The 27,339-nt window shown below is 47.0% G+C and overlaps 1 protein-coding gene across 2 annotated transcripts in view; it reads left to right on the top strand.

Moving 5' to 3' along the window:
* FGD1 (FYVE, RhoGEF and PH domain containing 1) overlaps positions 1–27,339 on the top strand; it is a 41,760-nt gene that overhangs the window by 6,250 nt on the left and 8,171 nt on the right. For both annotated transcript variants that reach the window (XM_045473281.1, XM_045473280.1), the window contains exons 2-12: positions 11,848–12,021; positions 12,330–12,507; positions 12,634–13,072; positions 14,367–14,456; positions 15,152–15,300; positions 16,593–16,749; positions 16,855–16,993; positions 26,158–26,216; positions 26,353–26,499; positions 26,855–26,947; positions 27,111–27,190. In XM_045473281.1, coding sequence (XP_045329237.1) covers positions 11,848–12,021; positions 12,330–12,507; positions 12,634–13,072; positions 14,367–14,456; positions 15,152–15,300; positions 16,593–16,749; positions 16,855–16,993; positions 26,158–26,216; positions 26,353–26,499; positions 26,855–26,947; positions 27,111–27,190 — 1,705 coding nt within the window. The remainder of the gene's footprint in view (positions 1–11,847; positions 12,022–12,329; positions 12,508–12,633; positions 13,073–14,366; positions 14,457–15,151; positions 15,301–16,592; positions 16,750–16,854; positions 16,994–26,157; positions 26,217–26,352; positions 26,500–26,854; positions 26,948–27,110; positions 27,191–27,339) is intronic.

Below are 27,339 nucleotides of genomic sequence, written 5' to 3'. Positions count from 1 at the left end.
GGTCGCTTATGGAAACAAGAGGGGGCTCATGACAGGAGGGGTGGTGGGCTCTGCTGGGGATTTTTGAAGAGCAGCAGTTTAGGATTCCAGGGGAATGTCTGGGAAAAGACCCAGATTTGGTTCAGTCAGCTGAGGCCTTCCAAACAAACACAACAAAATATAAAGACTCTGGATAGCTGGGAAAAGGACTTCCCTGACAGGACTAAAAGAATTGCAGTTCCCAGGTTGCAGATGGTTGGCACGCCCTTCCTTGGCCCTTTCAGGTGCCTCTGTCCCTGTGGGAGGGCCTGGCTGGAGCTACCTGCTTCCTCAAGGGAGAGTGGCAGCTGTGTCCCAGACAGATTCCAACCAGGACTTTCTGGGGGCCAGTTAGCTAAATGCCTTAGGCAGATGTGGAGCTGGCCAGATCCTGGCTGGGTGGGGCTAGGACCTGTCTGGAATGAGGGCAGGAAGCACTGTCTGCCATTGGCCAGCCATGCAGAGTTATGTTTCCCCCTCTGGAGAATGCAGATATGTTGGAGCAGTGAGTCCAGCCTCTCTGGGCTCTAATACCCAGTTCCTTGGGCCTGGAAGGCATCACATCTCCAAAAGGTGCCTCAAAACACACACACACAGCTGGAGACAAGGATGCAGGGCAGTAGCTGAAGGAGTCTCAGCTCTCCTGGCTCTGCCATTAGTTCACTGTGCCCGTAGCCTTCCTTACCCCTCCCAGGGCCTTAGTTTCCCCATTTATAACACTGGGACCTGGTCATCACATTTATCTGGCAAATAATATGGCATCAATAAATACGTGGTAATAAATACTTGGCAGATAAGGTAAAGTAAAAGGGGAGGAAGAAGGGCATTTCTTTATTCAACAAATATCTATTGAGGACCTACTATGTGCTTGGCCCTGTGCAAGGTGCTTGGTGTACAACAAGACAGGCACAATCCTTGTGCTCATAGAGCTTCTTTCTAGCAGGGAAGATCTACATAACAAGTAATTCCAAGCATAGATGCAGCCGAACATATAAGGAGGGGGGTAAGCAGGGAAAAGAGGGCACTTGAGTTGAGACTCCAAGGATAAATAGGAGTCCAGAGGTAAGGCAAAGCGGAAAAGCCGGAAAAGCCGTTCAGGCCATGGGAACAACATGTGCCAAAGCCCCAGGCGGAAGAGAGCACTTTCGAGGAACAGACAAGAGGCCATTGTGGCTGGAGGGTGGGGGTAGGGAAGTGTTCTTGAGCTGGGCATTACTTGTCCCCAAGCTCTGGAGGTTGGAGTTCATCTGGGAGGCAAAGGGAACCCTTCACAAGGCTGCAGGAATTGAAGCAGACTGTTTTCATAAGATGGTTGTGGTGTGGAGAATACCTTGTAGAGAGGGTGGAGGGAAACCAGTTAGGAAGGTAGAGAGTGGGAAAAAGCTTATGGACTCTAAAGCTAAGAAAGTTGAGTCTGCTAAGGCTTAGGGTCTGCCTTCTTGTGTGAGTTAAGGGAAAGGGAGGAGACCAGGAGAAAGCCTAGCCTCTGGCTTGGGGAACTTTGTGGATGGATGTAACACTGTTGGGATGGGGAAGGCAGGAGGAGGAACCACTAGGGCCTGGGTGTGGTTTGGGATGCACTGAGTCTGAGGAGCCTGAAGACAGGAGATGGGGCATCGAGGTGGCAGTACCCAGCAGGCATCAGCTGTGCCCACCTGGGCCCCAGAGTTAAGGTCAGGAGGGTGAGGGGCATAGGTATGTGGCTGAGGCCCAGAGGGAATGGAAGGCTCTTCCCCGGTGCTGGCAGCTGTTAGCCCTCTGTGGCGCTTTCCTGTAGCCCATGCATGGAAAGGGTTAAGTCACAGAGGGAAGGCGGTGGGAAAGGCGGGACTGGCAGGGTTGGCCCCTGGGAGCTGCAGCTGGCAAAGAAGCCCTTCCGTTTGGGCCTGTTAGGTGCGCAGCAGCTGCCCACACCACTCCCTTTGCCTTCACCTTCACCTTCCCTGCTCACCCCCTTCCCCAACTCCTTCCCAGTTTCCCTAGGCGGGGCCTCCCAGACTAATGCATTCCAGGTGTTGACACAGCCCCAGGGGCGGCAGGAAGTGGGGCAGGGAAGGTTTAGGTCTTTCTTACTGTGTGCATCGCCTAGGGGCTCCAGGCTCCAGGCCTTACTGACTGCTCTGTTCTCTGGAGAATTCCTTCAGGGATCTCTGTTTGGGTCCTGAATCCCTGGTACTGTCAGGCAGTGGTGAGAGCCCCCCAGAGGCAGCTCTGCCACTTCCTAGCTTTGTGTGACCTTGGGTGAGTCACTTCACCTCTCTGTGCCTCAATTTTCTCATCTGTAAAATGGGGTTATTATGCCCACCTCTGAGTGTTGTCATAAGAATTAAACGCCACAGGTAAAGAAAACCCCGCAGCTCTCAGCATGACACATTATAGCCATGTTCAACAAATGGCCCTGGCCCTGGCCCACCCTTTTTGTTTCTGCCCCCTTGCCTCTCTGAGCCTGCATCCCTCACTGTCTCTGTCTCCCTTCTGACTTGCTTTGGTTTTACAGTTTCCCTCTCTAGCTGTCCAGCTCTCTGTAGTTTTCCTGTCTTGTTCTTCTTTGTCTTTGTCCCAGTGTCTCTTTCTGTCTCTCTCTGCCTTTTTCTCTCATAATCTTTCTGTGTTACTAACTCTCAAATTTGACCAGGCTTCTGGTGAGGGTGGAAGGGAAATGGGTGGATGTTGGGTCCCTGGGGTCACACACAGCAGGGGTCAGAGGGGCCATTCCCTAGTGGCTCTGTCCTCACAGGAAGGGAAATCCAGCCAGCGTGGCAGCCCCAGAGCTGGGTAATTACTGCCCCCAGTGCTCCCAGCTGCAGCTCCACTCCCTTCCCTTCCTGTCCTCTGAAGTCCCCAGCCCCCCCCCCCCCCCGGGGGTGGAGCAACCATCCCCATCCTTCTCTGGCCTCAGGTCCAGAGACACTGGGAGAAGGCCAGGCCCTTACAGCAATCCAGCAACTGCAAGAGGGATGGGCTGCCTGTGCTCCCATGCGACTGTGTGTTGTGTGTTGTGTGTGTGTGTGTGTGTGTGTGTGTGCATGCCATGCATGCATGCACATGTGCCTGGCTGCCTGGCTGTCTTTATCCCCAAGGGTCTGTTTTGTGTATATCTTAATGTTCTTATTTCTGTATGTCTATGTATACGTTTGAGTGTGTCTGTATATATCTGTGTGTCTATGTGTGTCTTTGGGTCTGTATTTGTTGTATGTTCCTATTTGCTTGTTTGTGTGTCACCTTGTTTCTGTCAGCCCCTGGGAGTTTCTAGATGTTTCTGCATGTGAGTTTCTGTTTGTAGATCTCGTCTGTGTGTGTGTGTGTGTGTGTGTGTGTGTGTGTTTCTGTGCCAATGTCTGTCTCTGTATGGCCCCTATGAGTCTATATCTTGGTTGTGGTTGTGGTTGGTATGTGTCTGGCAGTGGAGGGGGGTGGTGAGTGCTAGTCTTTTGGCCCTTCCTGCTGCTTGCTCCTGTTCCGGAATGTTTTTACAAACCCAGGACTGTTCATTGTGCCCTCAAACATACTCTTCACCTCCCTACCCCTAGTATTCACACCATTGCTCACTTTTCTTCCTTTGCCTGTAGGACTGTGCCCATTCCACCTAAAACCTACACCCCTTTCTGGATGGTTGAACTTGAAAACCACCTCCTTTAGAAAGTCATCCCCACTCATCCCTTCAAATGTGATTTCTTTCCCAATTCAGCAAACAATGGCTGAGGATGTGCCCTGTGACTCTGGACGCAGACATGCTTGGGATCCAGTCCCATTTCTCACTGTGTATCCTCAGACAAGTTATTTTGCTTCTCTGCATCTCAGTTTTTGTGCCTATAAAATGGAGCTAATAGTACACAGGGTTGTTAGAAGGATCCCTTACAGGAAAGCATCAACACAATGCCTGGCCCAGAGTAGGTGCTTAACAAACACTTGAATCCCCATACTTTATATCTTCCACTAAAAAGTGAATACCTTGAGTTCCAGAGAGTTCTGAAAGTTCTTGCAATCCCCTGCTCTCTTCTCCAGGCACCTTGCACAGGGCAAAGTGTGAACTGGACCAGGCAGAACAAAAGGCAGAATCCAGTTCAGGGAACTGCCAACAAGTATTGCATGAGCTAGCTCCCTGAGCCTGGTCAGGCCCAGAAGAGACTGGGCCCTAGCAGAGGGTGTAATAAGGGACCTTCAGGGCTGCCACCCAAGAGCCAGAGCATGTCAGGGCAGGAGGTAAACAGCAGAAGTGTAAGGGGCCTTAAGGACCATCTACTTCAGATATCAGAAAGTGGTGCCCCACAAGTTGAATTTGACTTACAAATTTTGCTTGGCATACTCACTGTTTTCAAGACTAGGGGGGTTCACATAAAAGTTTAGATTTCTGGTTCTCTTGAAATATTGGAAGATCTGAAAGTACAGGGCCCTGTTACTGCAAAGTGACAATTAGATAGAAGGGAGGAACTACTGTCCCTACTTCAGGGGATGCATGTGCTCTCCAGTTTACTCCAGTCCTTATCATTCCATAATGTCTTATACTGTTCTATTTTACAGAAAGGTGTTCACTTTCCATGAGGGTCCACACTTTACAGAAACATCCTTCACTTTACAGAAGGGGCCTCACTTTATAAGAGACTTCCTCCATGTTACAGAAGAGTCTTCTGTTTGGCAAAGAGTCCTTCATTTACAGACAGGTCATCCATTTTACAAAAAGGTCTATAGAACTCTCCTCGCATTTTAGAATGTCCCTCCATTTTGAAGAAGTCTCCTCCACTATGGAGAAGTTGCTTACCTTTACAGAAGGGGCATTCTTTGTATCAAAGAGACCTCCCTTTTATAGAAAGTTTCTCTACTTTGCAGGAAGAAAACTCCTTATTTGCCAGAATGGCTCCCACTTTCCAAAAGTGCCTTCACTCTGCAGAAGGTGCCTTTGTTTTTCTGCAGAGTCCTTATGTTCAGAAGACCAGTTCACTTCAGGAAAGGAACCTTCAGAACTACCCACAGGGTTCTTATAGATAGCTCCCAGTGCCCTTCTCACACTTGACGGAACTTTGTGTTTGAACTTTCATGGAGATCATCTGTCAGACCAAGCAAGGCCTGGGTCAGTCTGGCCAAAAAGGTGTAGGGCAACTGGACTGGACCTCACATTCAAGGCCAAGGTGGAAGGAAATGGGGCAGCTATGCCTTTATCCCCTGCTTTTTTCTCAAAGTGAGGGACTCCCCCTTCCCCACCAACAGAGCGGGCATTCCAAAAGGCACTTTCTTATTTGCTGTTGTTCTTTCTTTTCCACTCCCTCTGGTCCCTTTCTCCACCCCACCCCACCCCACCCTACCCCACCCCACTGCCAGGAATTCCAACTGTCCCTGGGGCCTACCTCTTAGCCTGGAGAGGCTGAGATCTGGGGGCTGTAGGGAGAAGCATGCAGTAAAGGTCAGGAGGCCTGAGTGCTGGGGCCAGCTTCTGTCCACTCTAGCATCTCACCAGGTCCTCAAAATGAGGAACACACACATATTCTCCCCGATTTTGCAGATGGGGAAATTGGGGTCCAGAGCTGTAAAGCAACTACCCAGGTCACCATGGAGTTAATAGCTGAGGTCCAGTCTGAGGCCCTATTAGCTGACTTGAGATTGAGCCAAGGCTGCAGCTAGGAGGTGGGAAAGGGGGTGTTGCTGTCCAGGGAGGGGGCATGCTAGCAGTGGAAATTACCAGAAAGAGGTGAGGGAGAAACAGGGTCATTCCAGTGGAAATGGGCAAATGGAGGAGCTCTTATCTTCAAACAGCTAGAGAGTAGACTTGTTCTGCCAGGAGCCCCAAAACATGTGCTCAGGGCACCTGCCAAGTAGGGGCATGCAGCAACCAAAAACAATTTTTGGAATGATTTTTATTTCTTTTTTCTTTTCTTTTTTTTTTTTAGCAAACAAAATTGTCTATTTAATTCAATATCTTTTTAATGCCGGCATATATGTTTTACATTATGAGTAAGTGTTTTACATTATTTATTTATTTATTTATTTATTTATTTATTTATTTATTTTTAAATTTTATTTATTTTTAATTCACATCCAAATTAGTTAGCACATAGTGCAACAATGATTTCAGGAGTAGATTCCTTAACCAATTTAGCCCCTTACCAATTTAGCCCATTCCCCCTTCCACACCCCCTCCAATAACCCTCTGTTTGTTCTCCATATTTATGAGTCTCTTATACTTTGTCCCCCCTCCCTGTTTTTATATTATTTTTGTTCCCTTTCCTTATGTTCATCTGTTTTGTCTCTTATAGTCTTCATATGGGTGAAGTCATATGATATTTGTCTTTCTCTAATTTCACTTAGCATAATACCCTCCAGTTCCATGCACATAGTTGCAAATGGCAAGATTTCATTCTTTTTGATTGCTGAGTAATACTCCATTGTGTATATGTACCACATCTTCTTTATCCATTCATCCATCGATGGACACTTGGGCTCTTTCCATACTTTGGCTATTGTTGATAGAGCTACTATAAACATTGGGGTGCATGTGTTCCTTTGAAGCAGCATACCTGTATCCCGTGGATAAATGCCTAGTAGTGCAATTGCTGGGTTGTAGGGTAGTTCTATTTTTAATTTTTTGAGGAACCTCCATACTGTTTTCCAGAGTGTCTGCACCAGCTTGCATTCCCACCAACAATGATTTTGTTATTTTGATGACAATAAATTGTCATGGAAAAATTCAAAACTCTATTATACTTCTTAACACTTATTTTACAGTTTTGTATGATTTGTATTTTCAATTGAATTTGAATTGAATTTGAATTGGGGGATGGGGTACCATTGTCTTTTCTTTGCCATGCCACCTCTCCTAGGAATCCTGCCCTGATCTGAGGAGCTGTCAAGGAGAGCGGGGCTGGATTCTGTGTCCATCTCTGGCTGGGTTTGCTCATGTTTCTTGGTGTATCAACAGCTTTGTGTTGGGTTGCAGCCTGTGGCCTGTGGTTATATGTATCTGTGTGCATAGTTTTGTGTCTTTGTGGATGTGCAGTTCTGTTGGCTTTCAAGTTTAACCCACACTGCTGTGTGAGTGGGGGCAATATGCTCTTTCCCTCTTTGTTTCATGGACTCCCCCAAACCAGGGGCTGTGATTACTATCCAATTATCCAGATAAGTAAACTAGGTTCAGATAGATAGAGAGGCTTGCCCATGGTCACGCAACTAGTAAGTGGGGATGTTGGGATTTAACCAGGGTCTGTCTGTATGACTTCTAAACCAGCTCTTCCTAATTAAGGTGCCACAACACCTCCACCCACACAGTCTAGTCAGTGCATGCTGTCATGCCACCCCTCTTTGGAATAGTCACATACCATGGGTTTTAAATGATTGACCTTGTTTTTTAATAAATAAGACCAGATTAAAGGTTATCCCAGAAATAATGTCGCTGTCATGAGCATTCAGGTGCCTATTGCAGGGAAATTGGGTAGAGCCCACAACTTGCCTGAGGCTTAAATGGACAAGAGACTATGGGGCCCTGGTTGCCAGGTGCCACCTCAGAGGCCTTGCTCTGCCTCATTCACTCTAAGCCTTCCTTGACTAAGGTTGCTAAAATTTGCTCAAATAAAGTATGGGTAGATTTGAATTTCAGATATACAACAAATAAGTTTTTAGTATAGCATAATAAATTTTTAGTATAAGTATTCATGAGACATGCTTATACTAAGAAATTATTCATTGTTCATCTGAAATTCAAATTTAACTGGGCATTGTGTATTTTATCTGGTCGCCCTGTCCCTGGCCTCTCCCTCCCCTGAGCTTCCCCAGTCCTAACATGCTAACCCCCCTTGTACTTCCTAAGCTCTACCTTAGCTTTTCCTGAATGAGACTCTCTTGTCTTTGAGATTGGGAGCACCCTGAGGGTTAAGATCAAGATTACCTTTTGGCCTGCTGAGGGCCTGTTGGGACTGCACACCCCCACAGCAGAGCTGGGACAGTGCCCTGAACTCCTGGGGTGCCCAGGGTGTGCTTCTGGTCAGTGACAAGAGATGCCAGAATGGCAGCAATGATTTTGTGTGAGCACAATGCACCAAGCACATTGCATGTGGACATGTGAACAACTCTGCAGCTCTCACTAGGTCCTCAAGGGCTGTGCATTGTCAATATGTCTACTGGGTACATTTTCACAAAGTATTATAAGGTTTGGTGGTATGACTTTCTGCAGGGGGTAGGGTGGGGAGGCTTTGTGGCCTCTGCTCTAATGGGCACTCAGGACTCTGGTAAACCCAGTGGTAGAGGAGGCAGTTCTGGTGGAGGACTTTGTCAGATGTGTAGGTGTAAGTGTGTGTGTGTGTGAGAGAGAGACAATGCTGTGGATTGTCAACTATAAAAAATGGGCTGGAGAAAACCAATGCAGGATCTAGCCAGGTGGGGATGGGATGGGGCAGTGGGAAGGGCTTTGGTATCCAGGAAAGGAGAAGGCATCCCTTGGGAGCTCCCCAGGGGCAGAGATGGGATTTTTCACATCCCTCAGCACTGCATCTACTTGGGCTCAGAGCAGGGCTCAGAAATATTCAGGGAACTGAACTAAGCCTAGAGAAGCCAGAGAGTTCAATAGGGTTGTGAAGTGCCATGGAGGCCTAGCTGAGAAGTTCCTATTTTCCCCATGGGCAGTGGGAAGTCACAGAAGGTTCTTGTGCAGGTAAGTGGCATGACCTGAGCTGGAGGTCCATCTACCCACCTGGAGGGAGCAAGATGGGACAAGGGGACCATTGAGGGAAAACATAGGAGGAGACAGGGAAATGTAGGCAGAGGGACAGGAATGAGGAGCACTGAAATGGGAGAGGGAGGGATCTTGAACCTTCTTCCTTCAGTGGAGCTTCAGCTGGTTCTTGGCCGGGCCTTGGCTCCTGAACTGGAACCCCACTGTCGTCTCCCTACAGGTGGGTGTAGAGATATTGTGCTCACTAGCCACACTGCAGCTCACAACTTTCTGAAGCACTGGGGTATTCCCCTGCCCCTCCTACTTCCCCTCTTTTCCAGCTTCCCTTGGAGAGCAAGATTAAGAAAGGAGTCCAACTCAGGACCAGTCTGCTGAAACTCTGCCATTGACTTGCTATGTGACCTTGGACAAGTCGTTGCCCGTCTCTCTGCCTTCATCTATTTAGAAACTGAGCTCACAGTCCCTGTCTCTCTCTCCTAGAAATCCAGAGTGTCCCAGAATATTTGAATTTTATCCAGCCTCCCATTCTGCAGGGCTGCTTACAAGGAGGCAGAAAGAAAGGAGAGGCAGGTCCATTGGTGGGCTCCCAGGTGAGGTGGATGAGAAGGGATTAGAGAATGGGCCAGAGCACGGCCACAAAGAATGGTATAGTTACCCTACCACCAGGACAAACAGTGGAGCAAAGAGAGAGAAGCCCAGCCAGAGGGCCTCCAGCTGCTCTGTACAGACTGGGTAGGGAGAGCTCACCTATGGAGGCCTGCCTGCTTTCAGGTGTGGAGACAGGGCCAGGTGGAGCCCTGAGGAGGCAAACAAGGGGCACCTGAAACCCTGGAACCTATGTGTGTCTTTGAGGGGGGATGTCTCTGCACAATGGGGTGCCTGGCTTTGCTTGCTAGATCTCTGGCCCTTTCAGCTACCCTGTCTCTCACTTTCTCTGGCCATTTGTCTCTCGAACTGTGTTTCCTCATGTGCCGTCCTCCAAGTGATTCATCCTCTTCAACCCCACGCCCAGGGGGGTTGGCAGGGCAGGACCAGGCCAGGATGTGCTGAACAGGGCAGGGTACACTGCCCAGCTGAGCTGAGAGGAGCACCTCCTCCCTCCCAGTCAGGGCCCTGCCTGTTCAAGTGAGAAAGGAAGTGAGGACACTGCACCCAAGGCAAGGTACTGGGTGGAAGAGTGGGGCTTGGCCAGGGGCCTGGGGCACCATGTTCCTTCAGGATTGTGAGGTGACAATGGCTGGAGTCCCCTGGGGCCTACCTTGCTAGCCTGTGGCCAGAGTAGGGCCCAGGGCCCAGGGAAGCTGCTAGAACACTATAGTTTGGGCTATTCCTTCCCTCCAGGACTGGGATACCCAAAATTCCTGTGGCTCCTTTTGCCCATGTGACCCTGTAGGTTGTCTCTGAATGTTATAGCTGTATGTTTTTGCAGCAGGGGGTACGTGTAACACCATGACCACTTAGACCAGTAGGCAAATTTCAGGTGTTTATATATGCCTGAGCCCCTAAGACTCAAGGACACCATGGACATGTTTGTTTCATGAGTATGACATAGTAAATTAGGGCACATGTCTGTGATTGTGTATCTGTGTTTCTGGGTACATGGTGGTGTGTGACTTTGTGATGTTATCCCATTGTGTGAGGCAGTATCTAACATGGTATAATAACCCTGCATGGCTATAGTCTTGATGACTGTGTGAACCTGTGACACCATATTATGGCATGTGTCACACTCTGTGGCCCTGCAATTGTGAGACACAGTATAAATTACACTGTATATCTTTGTGACTCAGTGTAACCATATTTGAGGAGTATATATGATGGTGAGTAGTTGGGAAATTATTGTATGAAACTGTATAAAATGAGAGGCTTGCCACTGTGTGATTTTCTTTGTGACCGTGCATGACTGTGTTTGCTGGGTGTACATGATACTGTGGCGCTGTGTGATAATATGTGAGGTTGTGACTGTGGGTCTTTGTGACTGTGTGTGACCAGGCTTTCAGACCCAACAGTTGTATGAAACAGTCTCAATAACACCGTGTGTCTCTGTAATTGAGTAGACCTTTTTGTGACTGGTGATTTGTGAGACTATATAACACAGGATAAGAGACCCTGTGGCTGTGAGAGGCTATGTCGCTGTGGCACAGCAAAACCAACACTGTGTGTGGGTGGGAGCTCTTGACTGCCACTCACTCTCTTGTCCTCACACCTGTTTGCCAGCACCCTTTCCTACACTGTGGCCTTTCATGGCTTTCTCTGTCCACAGGATGGTCACCTGGCTCCTCAGCCTGCCACAGGGGCTTGCCCTCTATGCTCTGCCCAGCCCCCCACTCCACCCCCACACTGAATTCTCTGTCATATGAGACCCTCTATAACTCCCTGACTAGCCAGGCCCACCTGAGCCCCATACTACTTCCCTTGGGACATGTCATCCTGGACGGTCCCTCATTGTCTCCCAGGTGGAATCTTCTCTCCCAAAAGTAACCATCATCTTCCCTAGGGCCAAAGACAGAGGTGGATTTAGGGAGTCCACAGTGAGGGAAGAGGGAAAGTACAAAAAAGACCTCCCTTTTTCTGAATTTGTTGCCCACTGTTTTAAAGCTGTTCCTGTGACCTGAATGCTGGGTTCTGTGTATGTGGTTGTACATGTGTGTGGAAGCAGAAGAGGGTAGTACAGATTAGTGAGAGGCTGGGATTTTAAGAAGCAAAACTTTTGCTCATGAAATACAATTTTGTCATAGCATGCTCAGATGTATAAAATTGTAGACAAGGAAATCCAGATATTCTCAGGACCTTAAGAAAAAGGGTGAAGAACAGTTTAGCTCAGCATACTTACTGTGGCTATATAAACAAGGGCTGAAAACACATACACAAATTGTAGGGTGCTCGTACCCACCCCTAGCCTGGTTAAACTCCCTAGTAATAATGCCTGCTAACATACAAGGAATCAATGTACGGATCACAAAGAACTCTTGTCTATTGATGAAAACAGCCAGCCACAGCACTGGGCCTGGATCCCCATCTGAGGGCTGTGGTAGGGGCTTCCCAGAAAGACAGTGTGCCCAGGAAAGGGGCTCAGGGAAACCCAATACCCCAATACCTGCTAAGACATACAAGTCCCCGGCTCCTTTGGGATAACATCAATTGCTTCACACCCAGGTTCTCCTTTTCTGCAGGGCTGCACCAAGGAAACCGTATCCTGGTTAAAAGTTTGTCCCTTGACCCTGGGCAGAGCCTTGAACCTCATCCAGAAGGTCCCCAGCGGCTTCGCTCAGACCCTGGCCCCCCTACTGAAACCCCCACTCAGCGTCCCTCACCACTGAAGCGGACACCAGGCCCAAAGCCGCAAGGTAAGTGGTTCCAGAGAGGGGCAGAGAAATGGCCCGGGGGAGGAGATAATGGAAGGGAAAGGTTGGCCAGTGTCAGAGGAAAGGACTTGTTAGAAGGATAGGAAGCATCATGGTCTAGGAGCCAAGGGCTGTAGCCTGGGGCTAATGCATACATACTGGCATCTTGCCTCAGGCCTGCTCTGTACCTACCTTGGGCAAAGGTGCAGACTAGGAGTTTGTGGAGGGCCTTGTGGCCTGACTATGACAGCCACCTCCAAACTCAGCTCATTGGGATCTCCCCTCTCTCTTTTCCCTGTCAATTTCTCCAGTCCCGCCAAAGCCCAGCTACCTGCAGATGCCCCGGATGCCCCCCCCACCTGAACCCATTCCCCCTCCACCATCACGCCCTCTGCCTGCAGACCCCCGAGTGGCAAAGGGCCTGGCCCCTAGGGTGGAGGCCAGTCCAAGTTCTGCGGCAGTATCCTCACTGATTGAAAAATTTGAAAGGTGAGTCTGATCCCTGGAGGACCCTGTGGGGGTGAGGGTGGGCCTGGGACAAGAAGGACAGCTTTAAGACAGGACTCTCAGCCAAGCTCATACCCTGCCTCCATGTGTGTCCACCACCCACCTCAGAGAGCCTGTGATTGTCGCCTCGGATAGGCCAGCCCCTGGCCCCAGCCCAGGTCCCACAGAGCCAGCCATGTTGCCACAGCCACTCCCACAGCCACCAGTGCCCCAGCTTCCTGAGAGCGAGGCCTCCCGCTGCCTGTTCCTGCTGGCTCCTGGGCCCCGGGATGGCGAGAAGGTGCCCAACCGGGACAGCGGCATTGACAGCATCAGCTCACCATCCAACAGTGAGGAGACCTGCTTCGTCAGTGATGATGGGCCCCCGAGCCATAGTCTGTGTCCTGGGCCCTCTGCCCTAGCCAGTGTCCCTGTTGCTTTGGCTGACCCCCACCGGCCCGGCTCCCAGGAGGTTGATAGTGACCTGGAAGAGGAGGACGACGAGGAGGAGGATGAGAAGGACAGAGAAATCCCAGTGCCCCCAATGGAAAGACAGGAGTCTGTGGAGGTACTGACCCATGCTCACCGAATGGCAGGACTGTGTGGAAAAACCAGGAGCCTGGCTTTTACACTTGGTTCTTCCCCAGCTCATTATTTCTCAAAACAGCATTGTTTCCACTTAGAATGTTCGGCTTCCCTGGTTTCCTGGTACTAAATATCAGTAGCAAACCCATATTTCACCCCCCACTCCTTCACTGTAACTACCAACATGACCATGCACAGTTCCAAATGACTACCAAGAAAATTGTTCTACCTTTATCAGAGAACTACTAGCTGGACCTCAGTTTTTCCATCTTGAAGATGAGCATCCTGGTTGGGGATCCTTAAAGTCCTGGTCCAGCTGGAAAATCCTAAGACTCAGTAGCTATGTGACATTGGGCAAATCTCCACTCCCCTACCACAAGCCTCAGTTTCCTTATTTGTAAAATGGAAAGTCTCTCATATCCAGAGACTTCCTGGAAGCTGGCCTCCAGAGGGGCACGAGAGCTAGAGCCCCTCCTGTCCAAACGACCTGGAGCTGTGGCAATGAAGGCTCTTGGCAGCAGGAAGTTGTTTCTGTGCCCCCGCAGCCTAAGGCTGCTTTCAGAGGCATCTTTGCACTTAAGTTAGGTTGTAGCCAGAACAACTTCTTCACCAGAAGCCAGCGCAAATGTAGGGCCTGAGGCCAGGGACTCAGCAAATATGTGTCCAGTGGATTGGAAACTGGGCCAACAGGCAATGAGTTTTATACATTCTGGTACTTTCATGTTTTCTTCACATTCCAGGGACTCAGCAAGCCTTTGCTGACAGTGAACTGAGTGAGTGAATAAATAACATGTATAGACTACTTAATTTGTGGTCTTCTATGTTTTACTTATATTAAATCATTAAATTATCTCAATTGCAAATGAACTTAAGTCCTATTACTATCAGTGTATGTAGATAAGAAGACTTAGATACTGAGCAGTTACACAACTTATGCAAGCTAATGAATGACAGAGGTAGGATCTGAACCCAGGAAGTCTGACTTCCTGGCCCACATAATTAACCACTGCACTATTCTAAATGGATAAAGAGAGCAGATGACTGGGTGCATGAGTGGCCGAGTGAGAGAGTGCATATCACCAGAATTGAGGAGTGGCCTTTATGGTACACTGGGGAGTCAGGGATGAAGTTGGGAGGCTATGGGTCTAGAGATGCAAGTTGGGATTATCCCAGGGTAGCACTGGGTTTAGAGTAGCATTTGAGCTCTTCAGAGAATTCTGAGGGTGAAGGTTAGGGCACAGGATGATAAATGAGTGGTTGCCTCTTCTCCTTTCCAGTTGACCGTGCAGCAGAAGGTGTTCCACATTGCCAATGAGCTCCTGCAAACTGAGAAGGCCTACGTTTCCAGGCTCCATCTCCTGGATCAGGTGAATAGCCCCTCAGGGATCCCAGGGCCCCAGGACCTGGTAGGTGGGCACCAAGGAGGAAGTAATAGGGCCTGAGCTCAACCCTACCATTACCAATCTAGAGTTGGTAAGACCTCTTTCTGACCTTGACCCCCACCCTGTCTCTGAAGTCAATTTTTATTATGACTCCAAACTTAATCTTTGTACCAACCCTCATTGCTAACTTTGGGTGGGTACATCAGCCCTGACTGCAACTCTGACCTAGATCCTGAATTTACCCCAGCTGTAAACCAGACCCTGAACTTCATTCTAATTCTGGCCGTATTCCTGACCCCAAATCCACTAGTATCCCTAAGGGTAGGAACTTTTGCTTGCTTTACTCACTATGTTATACCAGCCACTACAACAGTGCCTGGCACACAGTAGGAATTCACAAATATATGTTAAATGAATGGATCTGACCCTGAACCTAATTCTTGACCCTGCTCCTGACTTCTCATTGTCCCAGTGCCTACTTCCAGGTCCTAACCTTGATAACTGGAAATCCAACCCCACATATAAGCCTAGCTCCATTCCCTCTCTCCTCAGTCTCAAAACCAATGCAGATCCCAAAGCTCCACAGAGCTTACCACAAACACTGCCCTCACCTACAAACTGCCCCTTCCCCAGCCAAGCCTCAGGCCCAGCTGCGCTGAACACTCCTGCCTGCCCCACAGGTGTTCTGTGCCCGGCTACTGGAAGAAGCTCGGAACCGCAGTTCCTTCCCTGCTGATGTTGTCCATGGCATCTTCTCTAACATCTGCTCCATCTATTGCTTCCACCAGCAGTTCCTGCTGCCTGAGCTAGAGAAGCGCATGGAGGAATGGTGAGGGGCCCCAGATCTAGGCTGTCTGCCCTCCTTTCCTCCTGCCTGTCCTCTCCTCTTACTGCCTTTCACAAAGAGAATAAGACCAAAGTTCTTCCCTCTATGCCCTCCCAATCTAATATGAAACATAGACCAGGACTCAGAAAATTGTAACAGCACAGCCCTTAAGAGTATGAGGTTAGGAGCCACATTGCCTGGGTTCAAATTGCAGCTCTGCCACTTGCTAGTTCTGTGATATTAAGCAAGTTTCTTAAATTATTGTGGTTCAGTTTCCTCATCTATGTAATGAGGATAATAATAGCCTACCTTATAGGGTTGTTTTAAGGATTTAAATGAGTTGACACGTGTCGAGAGCTTAGAACAGAATCCTGTATATAATAAGTGCTCAACATGAGCTGTTGTTTTTTATCAGACCTAAGATAGAGCTGAGAATGGGAGGCTGTAGGAATCCAGACAAATGGACCAAACCTAGTCTGGGGTTAGAGAAGGATTCAAGGAAGAGGTGATTCCTGAGCTGAGTCCTGAGATAGAAGGGCAGAGTTTATAGGCAGTCTCCCAGCCACCAGGCTCTCCTCTTTCAATCCATCCTTTAGAGTCTACCTGCCATAATGGTCTTCCTGAACAATCAGACCATGTTACTTCCTTTTAAAAATCATCTCCATGTTCCCCACACCCACAAGATAAAGTGTGTCCCCCTCACCAGACTGTACCATGGAGGGCTGGAAGGAAGCCAGTTCCTACATCTCCCCAACTGACTTTTACCCCTGAGGGATAGACCAGACCTGGTTCTTGTGTATTCCCCAGGAGACTGTGACCAGTGAGGGCTAAGACCAGGTCCCTCAGCAGACTGTGACTCCTGAAGAGTATGACTAGGCCTGTTCACTTTGCCTCACCTATCAGACAGTGACCCTGTCAGGGCTTGGCTAAGTATGACTCATTTGTGTCTTCAGAATCACCCAGCATAAGGCTGGGCACAGAATCAGTAATAAGTGTATGAAGTGACCCTTGCAGTGAGGTCCGGGCAGGTATTCCAGAATATATTATTCCTGGTACTTGCAAAGGGCAGAGTTGAGGTAGGTGGTAGCCCGGCCCATTGTCTCAGGTCAAGCTGAGCCTTTTGGCCTAACTGGCCTATAACATAAGCAGCAATTCCAGAGGAGCAGACTGGCTAAGAAGTAGATTTCCAGGAATGAGATGACAGTAGCTTGCCTGTGGCTAGAGACCTAGAACCCTGGGAGAATTCTGGGGGACAAGGATCAGCAGGACCATGTCAGCCCCTGCTTCCACCCCAGGGACCGCTACCCGCGCATCGGAGACATCCTACAGAAGCTGGCACCCTTCCTCAAGATGTATGGCGAGTATGTGAAGAACTTTGACCGGGCTGTGGAGCTGGTCAACACCTGGACAGAGCGCTCCACCCAGTTTAAAGTAATCATCCACGAGGTACAGGTAAGCAGTGAAGCTGGATAGGGCAGACTGGGGAGGAAAGGTCTGCAGGGACCCAGTGACAGGTCTGTTGCCAGGCCTGAGTCCCTCTGCTTCTGCCTGTCACAGAAGGAGGAAGCCTGTGGCAACCTGACATTGCAGCACCACATGCTGGAACCTGTGCAGCGCATTCCCCGCTATGAGCTGCTTCTCAAGGACTATCTGTTAAAGCTGCCCCATGGCTCCCCGGACAGCAAGGACGCCCAAAGTGAGTGCACACATCTGGGCCCTGCCCCCTACCCCATCCCCCAAAACTTAACTCACAGGGTCAGCCTTCCATTGCCACATAATTGAGATCCCAGAACAGGTTCTCCGAACTGAAAGGCCCACATCGAGGCTCTGGAGTAAGACTGCAGGATGAACCTCCAGGTCAAGATCTTTCCCTAAGTACCCAGACAGAACATTCAGGAGTCCCCCAGTCTAAAGTCCCCAACTGGAGCCCCAAAGTTTGAAAAGCATGCCTAGAATGATCCCCTAGAGGAAGCCATCTGTTTTCTAGGCCAAGACCCCAAGGCTGACCCCTAGACTCATGCTGAAATGAAGTTGTGCCAAGTCGAAAATGAAACTGAGTCTGAACCCCCAGGGACTGAGCTACGAGGCCAGGAGCCCAGACTGATCCCTCAAGCCAAGCCCTCTTTACTGAATCTCCACAGCTGAGCTCCCCACGAAGAGATTTGTCTCACCAAGCCCTTGACTTTCCATCCTCTACATTTAGAGCTCTACTCTGTCACCAGCCGCTACCTAGGATGAACCTCCCAAAAGAACCTCCCAAGTCTGATCAGAGCCCTACAGAATCACCTCTTCAGAACTGAGCACCCCAGACTGAACCCTATATTTTCTACCTCCAAGATTTGGATCTCTAGGCTGAGATACTCCCTCTTCAGACTGAGTCCTCACACACTGAACTATTAGAAAAGTATTTCATTCTGATTCCTCCAGTATGAGGCCCACCCCCCCCCAGGGTCATACCTCTAAGAGTGATCCCCAGAATCTCCCCAACTTTCTCTCCCCAGACTATTATTTCCTTTCTTTCCTTCATTAATGTAGCAGCTACTTACTGAACACCTTGGTTCTGTGCATGTCATGGGCACAGGGGATACAGAAGTGAACAAGACAGACAGCAAATAGACAATAAACAGAAGTGACAAATAAACAAGAGGACATTAGAAGGTGCTACATGTAATTCAGAGATTAAGAGGGTGATATGATAGGGACTTTGGGGCTTACTTTAGTTTGGGTGGCTTCTCTGAATAGAAGATATTTGAGTCATACCTGAATGACAAGAAGAAGGGAGCCATGTGTGGATTGTGGAGGAGCATATTCCAGGCAGAAGCAACAGCAGGTGCCGAGTTCCTAGGGGCAAGAGGGCAGTAGCTTGCATATGTCTGGACAAGCAAGAGGGCCAGTGTGACCTGAACATGACAAGTGAGGGTAGAATGGTAGAAGTAGGGTTGGAGACTTTACAGGCCAGGATAAGGAGGTGGATTTTATTCTGAGTGTGGTGATTAGCCATGAGAAGATTTTGATCAGGATCACTTGGGAAGCAAGAGAGGGAGCTGAGAGACCAATAGAAAGCCTTTGTAATAATCTAAGTGAGAAAAGTGCTTGGATGAGGATAGTAACAGTGAAAGCAGTGAGAAATGGTTGGATTCAGGATGTTATATTTGGAAGCAGGACCAAAAGAACTAGGGTGTAATGGGTGTGAGGCTTGGGAGAAAGAGTCAAAAATTACTTGCAGATTTTTGGTTAGTGGTGATGGTTCTCGAGATGAGCTTAGGAGGTCGATTTTGGGCATGTTCAAAGTGAGCTGCCAGTTAGGCAGTTAGATGAGTCTCAAATCCCAGGAAGAGAGATTTGGATGTCACTGGCTCATAGACAGTATTCAAAGCTGTGAGGTTGGCCACAATCACCAAGAGAGTGAATGTAAACGGTGAAGAAATGGGGGCCAAGGACAAAGCTGAGGGAGGTGGAATCAGCAAAGGACTTAAGAAGGAGCAGCCCTAAAGGTAGGAGTAAAGTTAGGAAAGTGTGGGGTCCTGGAAACCCCAAGAGTCAGGAGCAGACAGTTTTGTCCACTGCTGTGCCTGCTTCCCAAACTGAGCCCCCTCCATCCCACCAGACAGGACACTTTGCTACCAAGCCTGGACCTCTAGAAAGAGCTAGAACCCTAGGAAGTTTGACAGCCAAATGCTACAAACATCTGCAGACTAAGTGCCTCAATCCTCTCCCCAAATGAGAGCCCCCCTGAAGTGCCAGGAATGGGATACATAACCTGAACCTCTAGAAAAAGCCTTCTAGACTGATTCCCTGGAAGTAGTTCCATGGACTGACATCTCTAACCTGAGCTCTCAGGCTGAATCCAGTATGAGGTCCCAGTTATATAACCCCACCCTGGTTTCCCCAAACTAAGTTCTGGGCCTCCAGAATGTTCTCCCCACCTTGAGCTCTGAGAGCGAGTTCTCAGAGCTCTCAACCTGAGATCCCACAGGGAGATTCCCCCTGTCGGAAGAACTTCCCAGTCTGATCTTCATGGGCCACCATTCTATAAACAGGTATGCCAAACTTAGCACCCTATATTAATCCCCTATTTACTGTCCCTCAGACTGAGACACCCTATATTTATCCCCGATTTACTGTCCCTCTGTCCTGAGCCCAAAAGACAGACTCTTTTGTCAGAGACTGATCCATGCCACAGTCTAAGACCACCAAGCCCTCAGACTGCATTTCTACAGTTCCCCAGTGTGAACTCCAGAGGGAACCCCGAGCTTAATAGCTGCCCAGTCTCAGCTCTAAACAGAAACTCCAGATTGTGTTCTCCCTAACCCAAATCCCCCAGACTGAAGACCCCTATTTTCTATCCCCTTCACTGAGCCCTTAGATTAATGCTAGATTTTCCCCCAAATTATGTGACCCATGCTCCAAGTCTGATCTTCCCCAGTCTCAATTCCCAGACTGACTCCTCCCAGACAGCCCCCCATTTTCTACATCCCAGCCTTGGATTCACAGATTGAGATTCCCAGGCTGAGTCCTTCAGAATTAAGTCTCCAGACTGGGCCCCCTACTGAGACCCAAGAAGGACACCTCACTGGCACACTGAGTCTCCACACTTTATAACCTTCCAGGGGGATCCCCAGAAGAAGCCTCCTGTCTCATTTCTCCACTCAGAGCCCATGAATTCTACAGAATCACATATCCACATTGAGCTTCCAGGACTGAGTTCTGAGACTTTATTTCCACACTGGATCCCTAGCATGACATTTCCAAACTGAAATTCCCCAAATGAGCTCCCTGGACTGAACCCCCAAATGAGTTGCCAGTGTAATCCTCCTAAACTGGGCACCAGATAGACCTCTTTTTACCAACTATGTGTCTCTGGGCAAGCTGCTCAGTCTCAATTTTCTCATGTGTAGAAGGAGGATGATAATGATACCTCCCTCATAGAGTTGTTTTGAGGATAAATGAGATAATCCAGGTAAAGCTGTTAGCACAGTGCCTAGCACATGGCAAAGTCTCAATAAATGTTAGCAGTTTTTATTACTGAATGCCCTGACTGATGCCTTCCATACTGAATGCCCATAAAGTCAGCCCCAGATCAAGTTCACCTAACTTAGGTTCCTGTTTTGTACCAATTTCAACCCTATATGAGCCCCCAGAATGAACCTCAGAGCTTGAGCCCAACTGAGCTCCCCAAACTGAGCCCAAAGATGAACCCACACACACACTGAAAGAACTTTCCAGTCCAGTTTTCTGGAGCCACTCAAAATGAGAATCTCTGAAAGCCAGTCTAAGATATGCTCACTAAGTTACCTGGGCCAAGATCTTAAGCTAACCTCCTAACTTTTTACCCCTCAGACTAAAATCCCCAGGTAGAGCCCCAGAAAGTGCCTCAAGGTCTAAGCCCCAATGAATCATATCTCTGGTTCCCTAGACTGACTCCCCCACTTTCTGCTTCCCAGACTGAACTCTGGAATCTGGACCCTAGACTGGGTTTCTCAAACCAGGCCAACTGAAACTGCTGGCCTGGGCTGCCTACCCTGAGCCCAAGACTGAACTCCAAACCCAGACTGCCAAAGCCCCACCATAGCTTCCAGACCAAGCCCCTACACTGAGCTCCCCAAACTGCACTCCCTAGACTTGGACCCCCCAAATGAAATCCTAGGCTGACATCCCCACACTGAACCCCCAGACAGAGCCTACACACACTGGACCCCTGGAAATGTCAGTTTGGACTCCATATAAGACATCTCCAGACCGAGTTCCTGATACCAAAGCCTCTAGTCTTAGCCCAATGGCCTGCGCAGGTCTAAGCTTGTATGCCCACAGCTTGCCAGAGTCTTATTCTCCCTTCCCTGGGTACCTCCTACTTCTTCCACCCGACATGCTCCCTGCCCTGGGGTGGGGGAGATGCAGAATGTGTGGGAGAAAGGGCAGATGGCAGAGCAGCTCCAGCTCTGATGTCAACTCAGCTGCTTCCCAGGTAGACAACCTAAGGCCACCACCTCTTCTCTCTGTTTCCTCATTTTGGACAAACAGGGCACAATCACACCTATCTTACAGAGTTGTTGTGGGGATTGAAAGGAGCTAATTTATGCAAAGCATCTGTTGGGAAGGCCTGGAGAGAGTGGAAGGACTCTGGCCCCATCCTTGGAAGCTCCTAGTCTACTAAGGGATGAAGATTTGTAAATGCATTATGAATATGCAGTGTGACTAGTAGGACAGAGGGGAGCAAAGAGGAATGTGGGAAGCCAGACAGGGTCCCAACCCAGCCTGGGAACTCAGAGCGGGTTTACTGGAGGAGGCAAGCTGAATCCAGAAGACTGAGTGGCAAGACAGGACATGTTTAGGGAGGTGCAAGTGGAGAAAGTTGGAGAGGTCAGCAGAAGTCAGATCTCCAGGGCTTTCAATGCCAGGCTAAATGGCTGGGTCTTTACCCTGCAAATATAGGGGAGCCATTGACAGATTTAAGCAGAAGAGTGACAACAAGCTGTATGTCAGAAAGACCCTCTAGCAGCCAGGGTGGAAGAGGGGTTGGAGATGAGAGACTCCTGAAAGGCCTGACAAGGGCTACGGATCTTGAGCACCAAGACTTGGTCATGGAGGGAGAGCTTCCTAGAAAACCAAGACTTGGTTTGCCTCTTCAGATGCACGTGTACTCCTCCATCACAGGTATATTTTAGTGGGAAAATCCAGCACCATACAGACAAGAGTGGAGTGCAATACAGCTATAGCAGGCCCTCAAGCACTAGTAGGATTCGTTACTGTATGGGGATGTGTAGGGACTTATTCCAAGTTTTTTTTTTTTTCCTGATGATTCCTGGTCACTGTAGGAAATTTCCTTGTAGAAATTTTTTGTAGACAAAAAAGGTAGGGAAAAAGATCACCTGTGATAAAAGCCCCCAGGGAATAAGCATGATGAACATTTTGAAATATATTCTTCCTGGTGTTTTTTATACACATATATTTTGCAAAATCAAGATCACACAGTATATACAAGTTGTTATCCTTTTCTTAAAATATCCTGAGCATTTGACAAATTATAAGCATTATTTGTAAAGGTTGTTTAGTATTCCACTATATGAATGCACATTAATTTAACTCAACCCCTACAGTTGGACATTTTTCTTTCCGGTTGACACTGTTGTAAAAATCACTGCAATGAAAGTGTATTTGTACATAGAACATGTATTTTTTATTGAATTTTTATTTTAATTCTAGTATAGTTAACATACAGTGTTATATTAATTTCAGGTGTACAATATAGTGATTCAGCAATTTTATACATCACTCAAAACAAGTACTCATCAAAACAAGTGCACTCCTTAATCCTGATTACCTATATAACCCATCCCTCACCCTAAAGTAACCATCAGTTTGTTCTATATCATTAGAAGTCTGTTTCTTGATTTGTCTCTCTCTTATTTTTTCCCTCTGCTTATTTGTTTTGTTACTTAAATTCCACATATGAGTGAAATCATAAGATATTTGTCTTTCTCTGATTCACTTATTTCATTTAGTATTACACCCTCTACCTCCATCTATGTCATTGCAAATGGCAAGATTTCATTCTTTTTTATGGATGAATAATATTCCATTATATATAAATACCACATCTTTATCCATTCATTTATTAATGGACACTTGGGCCACCTTCATAATTTGGCTATTGTAAATAATGCTGCTATAAACATTGGCATGCATGTATCCCTTTGAATTGGTGTTTTTGTATTTTTTGGGTAAGCACCTAGTAGTGCACTTACTGGATCATAGGGTAGTTCTATTTTTAACTTTTTGAGGAACCTCCATATTGTTTTCCACAATAGCTGCACCAGTTTGCATTTCCACCAACAGTGCACAAGGGTTATTTTTTCCTACCTCCTCACCAATTTCTTGTGTTTTGATTTTAGTCATTCTGGAAAAGTGTGAGGTGGTATCTCATTGTGGTTTTAATTTGCATTTCCTTGATGATCAGTGATTTGAGCATCTTTTCATATGTTTATTGGCCATCTTTATGTCTTCTTTGGAGAAATGTCTGTTTATGTCTTCTGCCCATTTTTTAATGAGATCATTTGGTTTTGAGGTATTGAGTTGTATCAGTTCTTTATATATTTTAGATACTAACCCTTTTACAAAGATGTAATTTGCAAATATCTTCTTTCATTCAGTAAATTGTATTTTAGTTTTGTTGATAGTTTCCTTTGCTGTGTAGAAGCTTTTTGTTTTGATGTAGTCCCAATAGTTTATTTTTGTTTTTGCTTCCCTTACCTCAGGAGACATATCTAGTAAGAAGTTGCTATGGCCAATGTCAGAGAAATTACTTCCTATGCTCTCTTCCAGGATTTTTACGGTTTCAGGTCTCCCATTAAGTCTTTACTCCATTTTGAACTTATTCTTGTGTATGGTGTAAGAAAATTGTCCAGTTTCATTCTTTTGCATGTGGCTGTTCAGTTCTCCCAACACCATTTGTTGAAGAGACTGTCTTTTTCCGATTGCATATTCTTTCCTACTTTGGTCAAAGATTAACTGACCATTTAATTGTGGATTTATTTTGGGTTTTCTATTCTGTTCCATTGATCTATGTGTCTATTTTTGTGCCAGTACCATATTGTTTTGATTACTACAGGTTGGTCATATAATTTGAAGTCAGGAATTGTGATACCTCCATTTTGTTTTTCTTTTTCAAGATTGCTTTAGCTATTTGGGGTCTTTTGTGGTGCCATACATATTTAGAATTGTTTGTTCTAACTCTGAGAAATGCTGGTGGTATTTTGATAGGGATTGCATTAAATGTACAGATTGCTTTGGGTAGTATAGCCATTTAAACAATATTTGTTCTTCCAATTCATGAGCATGGAATGTCTTTCCATTTATTTGTGTTGTGTTCACTTTCTTTCATCAGTGTATAAAATACTATAAAAGTTTTCAGAGTACAGGTCTTTCACTTCTTTGGTTAAGTTTATTCTTAGGTACTTTATTATTTTTGGTGCAATTGCAAATGGAATTGTTTTCTTAATTTCTCTTTCTGCTTCTTCATTATTAGTATATAGAAATGCAACAGATTTCTATACATTGATTTTGTATCCTGTGGCTTTATTGATTTGTCAGTTCTAGTACTTTTTTGGTGGAGTCTTTAGCATTTTCTAGATGTAGTATCATGTTATCTGCAAATGGTGAAAAGTTTATTGCTTCCTTACCAATTTGAATGCCTTTTATTTCTTTCTGTTGTATGATTGATGTGGCTAGGACTTCAGTACTATGTTGAGTAGAAGTGAAGAGAGTGGGCATCCTTGTCTTGTTCCTGACCTTAGGGGAAACACTCTCAGTTTTTCCTTATGGAGTATGATGTTTGCTGTGGGTTTTTCATAGATGGTCTTCATTATGTTCAGTAATGTTCCCTCTAAACCTACTGTGTTGAGGGTTTTTATCAAGAATGAATATTGGGGGCACCTGGGTGGCTCAGTCAATTAAACGTCTAACCTTGGCTCAGGTCATGATCTCATGGTTTGTGAGTTCGAGCCCCACGTTGGGCTCTGTGCTGACAGCCCAGAGCCTGGTGCCTGCTTCAGATTCTGTATCTCCCTCTCTCTTCCCCTCCCCCACTCGAGCGTGCACACCCTCTCTCAAAAATAAACATTAAATTTTTTTTAAAAGAATGGATGTTGTACTTTGTCAAATGTTTTTCTTCTGCATCTATTGAAGTGATCAGATGTTTTTTATCCTGTTTCCTGTTACTGTAATGTACCACGTTGATTGATTTGCAAATATTGATCCACCCTTGCATCCTGGAAATAAATCCACTTGACTGTGGTGAATGATTCTTTTAATGTATTTTTGGATTCATTTTGCTAGTATTTTGTTGAGGAGTTTTGCATCTATGTTCAACAGAGACATTGGCCTGTAGTTCTGTTTTTTTGTGGTGTCTTTATCTGGTTTTGGTACCAGGGTAATGCTGGCCTCATAGAATGAATTTGTAAGTTTTCCTTCCTCTTCAATTTTTTTTGGAATAGTTTAAGAATAGATATTAGCTCTTCTTTAAATGTTTGGTAGAATTCGCCTATGAAGCCATTATGGTCCTGCACTTTTGTTTGTTGGGAGCTTTTTGATTACCAATTCAATTTCCTTGCTAATAATCAGTCTGTTCATATCTTCTATATCTTCCTCCTTCATTTTTGGTAAGTTATATGTTTCTGGGAATTTATCCATTTCTTCTAGGTTGTCCAAATTGTTGACATATAGTTTTTCATTATATTCTCTTATAATTGTTTGTATTTCTGTGGTGTTGGTTGTTATTTCTCCTCTCTCATTTGTGATTTTGTTTATTTGAGTCCTTTCCCCCTTCTTTTTAAGGAGTCTGGCTAGGGGGTTATCAGTTTTGTTGATTAGAATGTGTATTTTCTTGGTAGAGATTCCTATAATCTGAATTATTGAGACAAAGAGTAGGCTCATCACTTTCTTTCTTTATATGACTTTTTCCTGGTTATAAAAGTAATACATGTTGTCAAAAATATGGAAAAACAGAAAAATCTAAAGAACACAATAAAACCACCCATAGTCCCACCATCCAGAGACAATTTGTTTAACATGGATATGTTTCTTTCCAGTTACATATGTAATTATTATTGTTGTTATTTTTAATGGCAAAAATAATCCTGTTAAGCTTTCATTTTATTCACTGCCAGTTATTCCATGCACTGTGATTCTGCCATTGTGGCATTTTCTGATTTTAAGTGATGTTGCTATAGACCTCTTTGAGGCTGGTGCTTTCTGGGATGGGAAGGATGTGGTCAGGCCAGGAGGAGGTATTCAGGGAGCAAAGAAACCCCCAAGAGCCTCTTCTCTGCTAGTCTCCCATTTGACCTCCCACTCTGCCCACAGAATCTCTGGAGCTGATAGCCACAGCAGCAGAGCACTCTAACGCTGCCATCCGCAAAATGGTGAGTGGCCCTTCTAGCCCCTGTCCTTCCTTGGCCACCCACCTGTGGTGTCTCTGTCCGGGGGACTTGTGACTTGTGGACATGTAAGGGAAGGCCAGCACTCCAACCCTGCCTTTTGCTTACCGTCTCCTGCCAGGAGCGAATGCACAAGCTGCTGAAGGTATATGAGCTGCTAGGGGGTGAGGAAGACATTGTCAGCCCCACCAAAGAGCTCATAAAAGAAGGCCATATCCTTAAGCTGTCGGCAAAGAATGGGACCACTCAAGACCGATACCTCATACTAGTAAGTGCCAGGTGTGGGCTTGCACACATTGACTTGGTACTCACTCAAGTCTGTACTTCCTGGAGCCATTCTGTCCTCTATTTTTCATTGTATCTTCACTATCTACCCTTGGAATTTTTTACAGGTGATGTAACTAAGACTTAGAAGTGACTTGCCCAAGGTCACCCAACTAGGAAGTGACTCCCATGCCTAGACTCTTTCCTTGTGACCCTTGTGCCCAATCTGGGCTGTGCTTTCTCCATCTATTGCCTTGAGTCCCCAGCAATAAAGCTTCAGGAGTCCTATAAGGGTAGGGAGCTGGGCCACACCTCTCCTGGGTCCCCCACACTTACATCCCAAAACTTTTCCTTCTTAGTTCAACGACCGCCTCCTTTACTGCGTGCCCAGGCTGCGGCTCCTTGGCCAGAAGTTTAGCGTGCGGGCACGCATTGATGTAGATGGCATGGAGGTGAGCACCAGGAGGTGGGAGATGGTGACCTGGAGTGGGGCCTTGGTGCTGGGAGGAATGAAGTCATTCTGACTTTGACCCTGAGTCTTTGTGTGCATGTGTGCAGAGGGTAAGGGCCCTGTGGAGCTTAGTACTCACAAAGCCTCTTTCTCCCTCCATTCAGCTAAAGGAAAGCTCCAACCTCAATCTGCCTCGGACCTTCCTGGTGTCAGGAAAGCAGCGCTCCCTGGAGCTCCAGGCTAGGTACTTGCCCTTACCTATACCTTCCCTCCAGCCCCCTCTTTCCCTTCAGATATGAAGCCATGTACCCTAATGCCAGGCTACCCACCTCCCAACTCCAACCAAGGAAGAGACTGTTTCAGAGGAAGGATGGGCACCTTTCCGCCAAGATG

The sequence above is a fragment of the Leopardus geoffroyi genome, chromosome X (genome assembly GCF_018350155.1).
Source record: "Leopardus geoffroyi isolate Oge1 chromosome X, O.geoffroyi_Oge1_pat1.0, whole genome shotgun sequence".
Lineage (NCBI taxonomy): Eukaryota > Metazoa > Chordata > Mammalia > Carnivora > Felidae > Leopardus > Leopardus geoffroyi.
The sequence above is the reverse complement of the archived record's forward strand: the minus strand, read 5'-3'. Positions and strand labels throughout refer to the sequence as shown.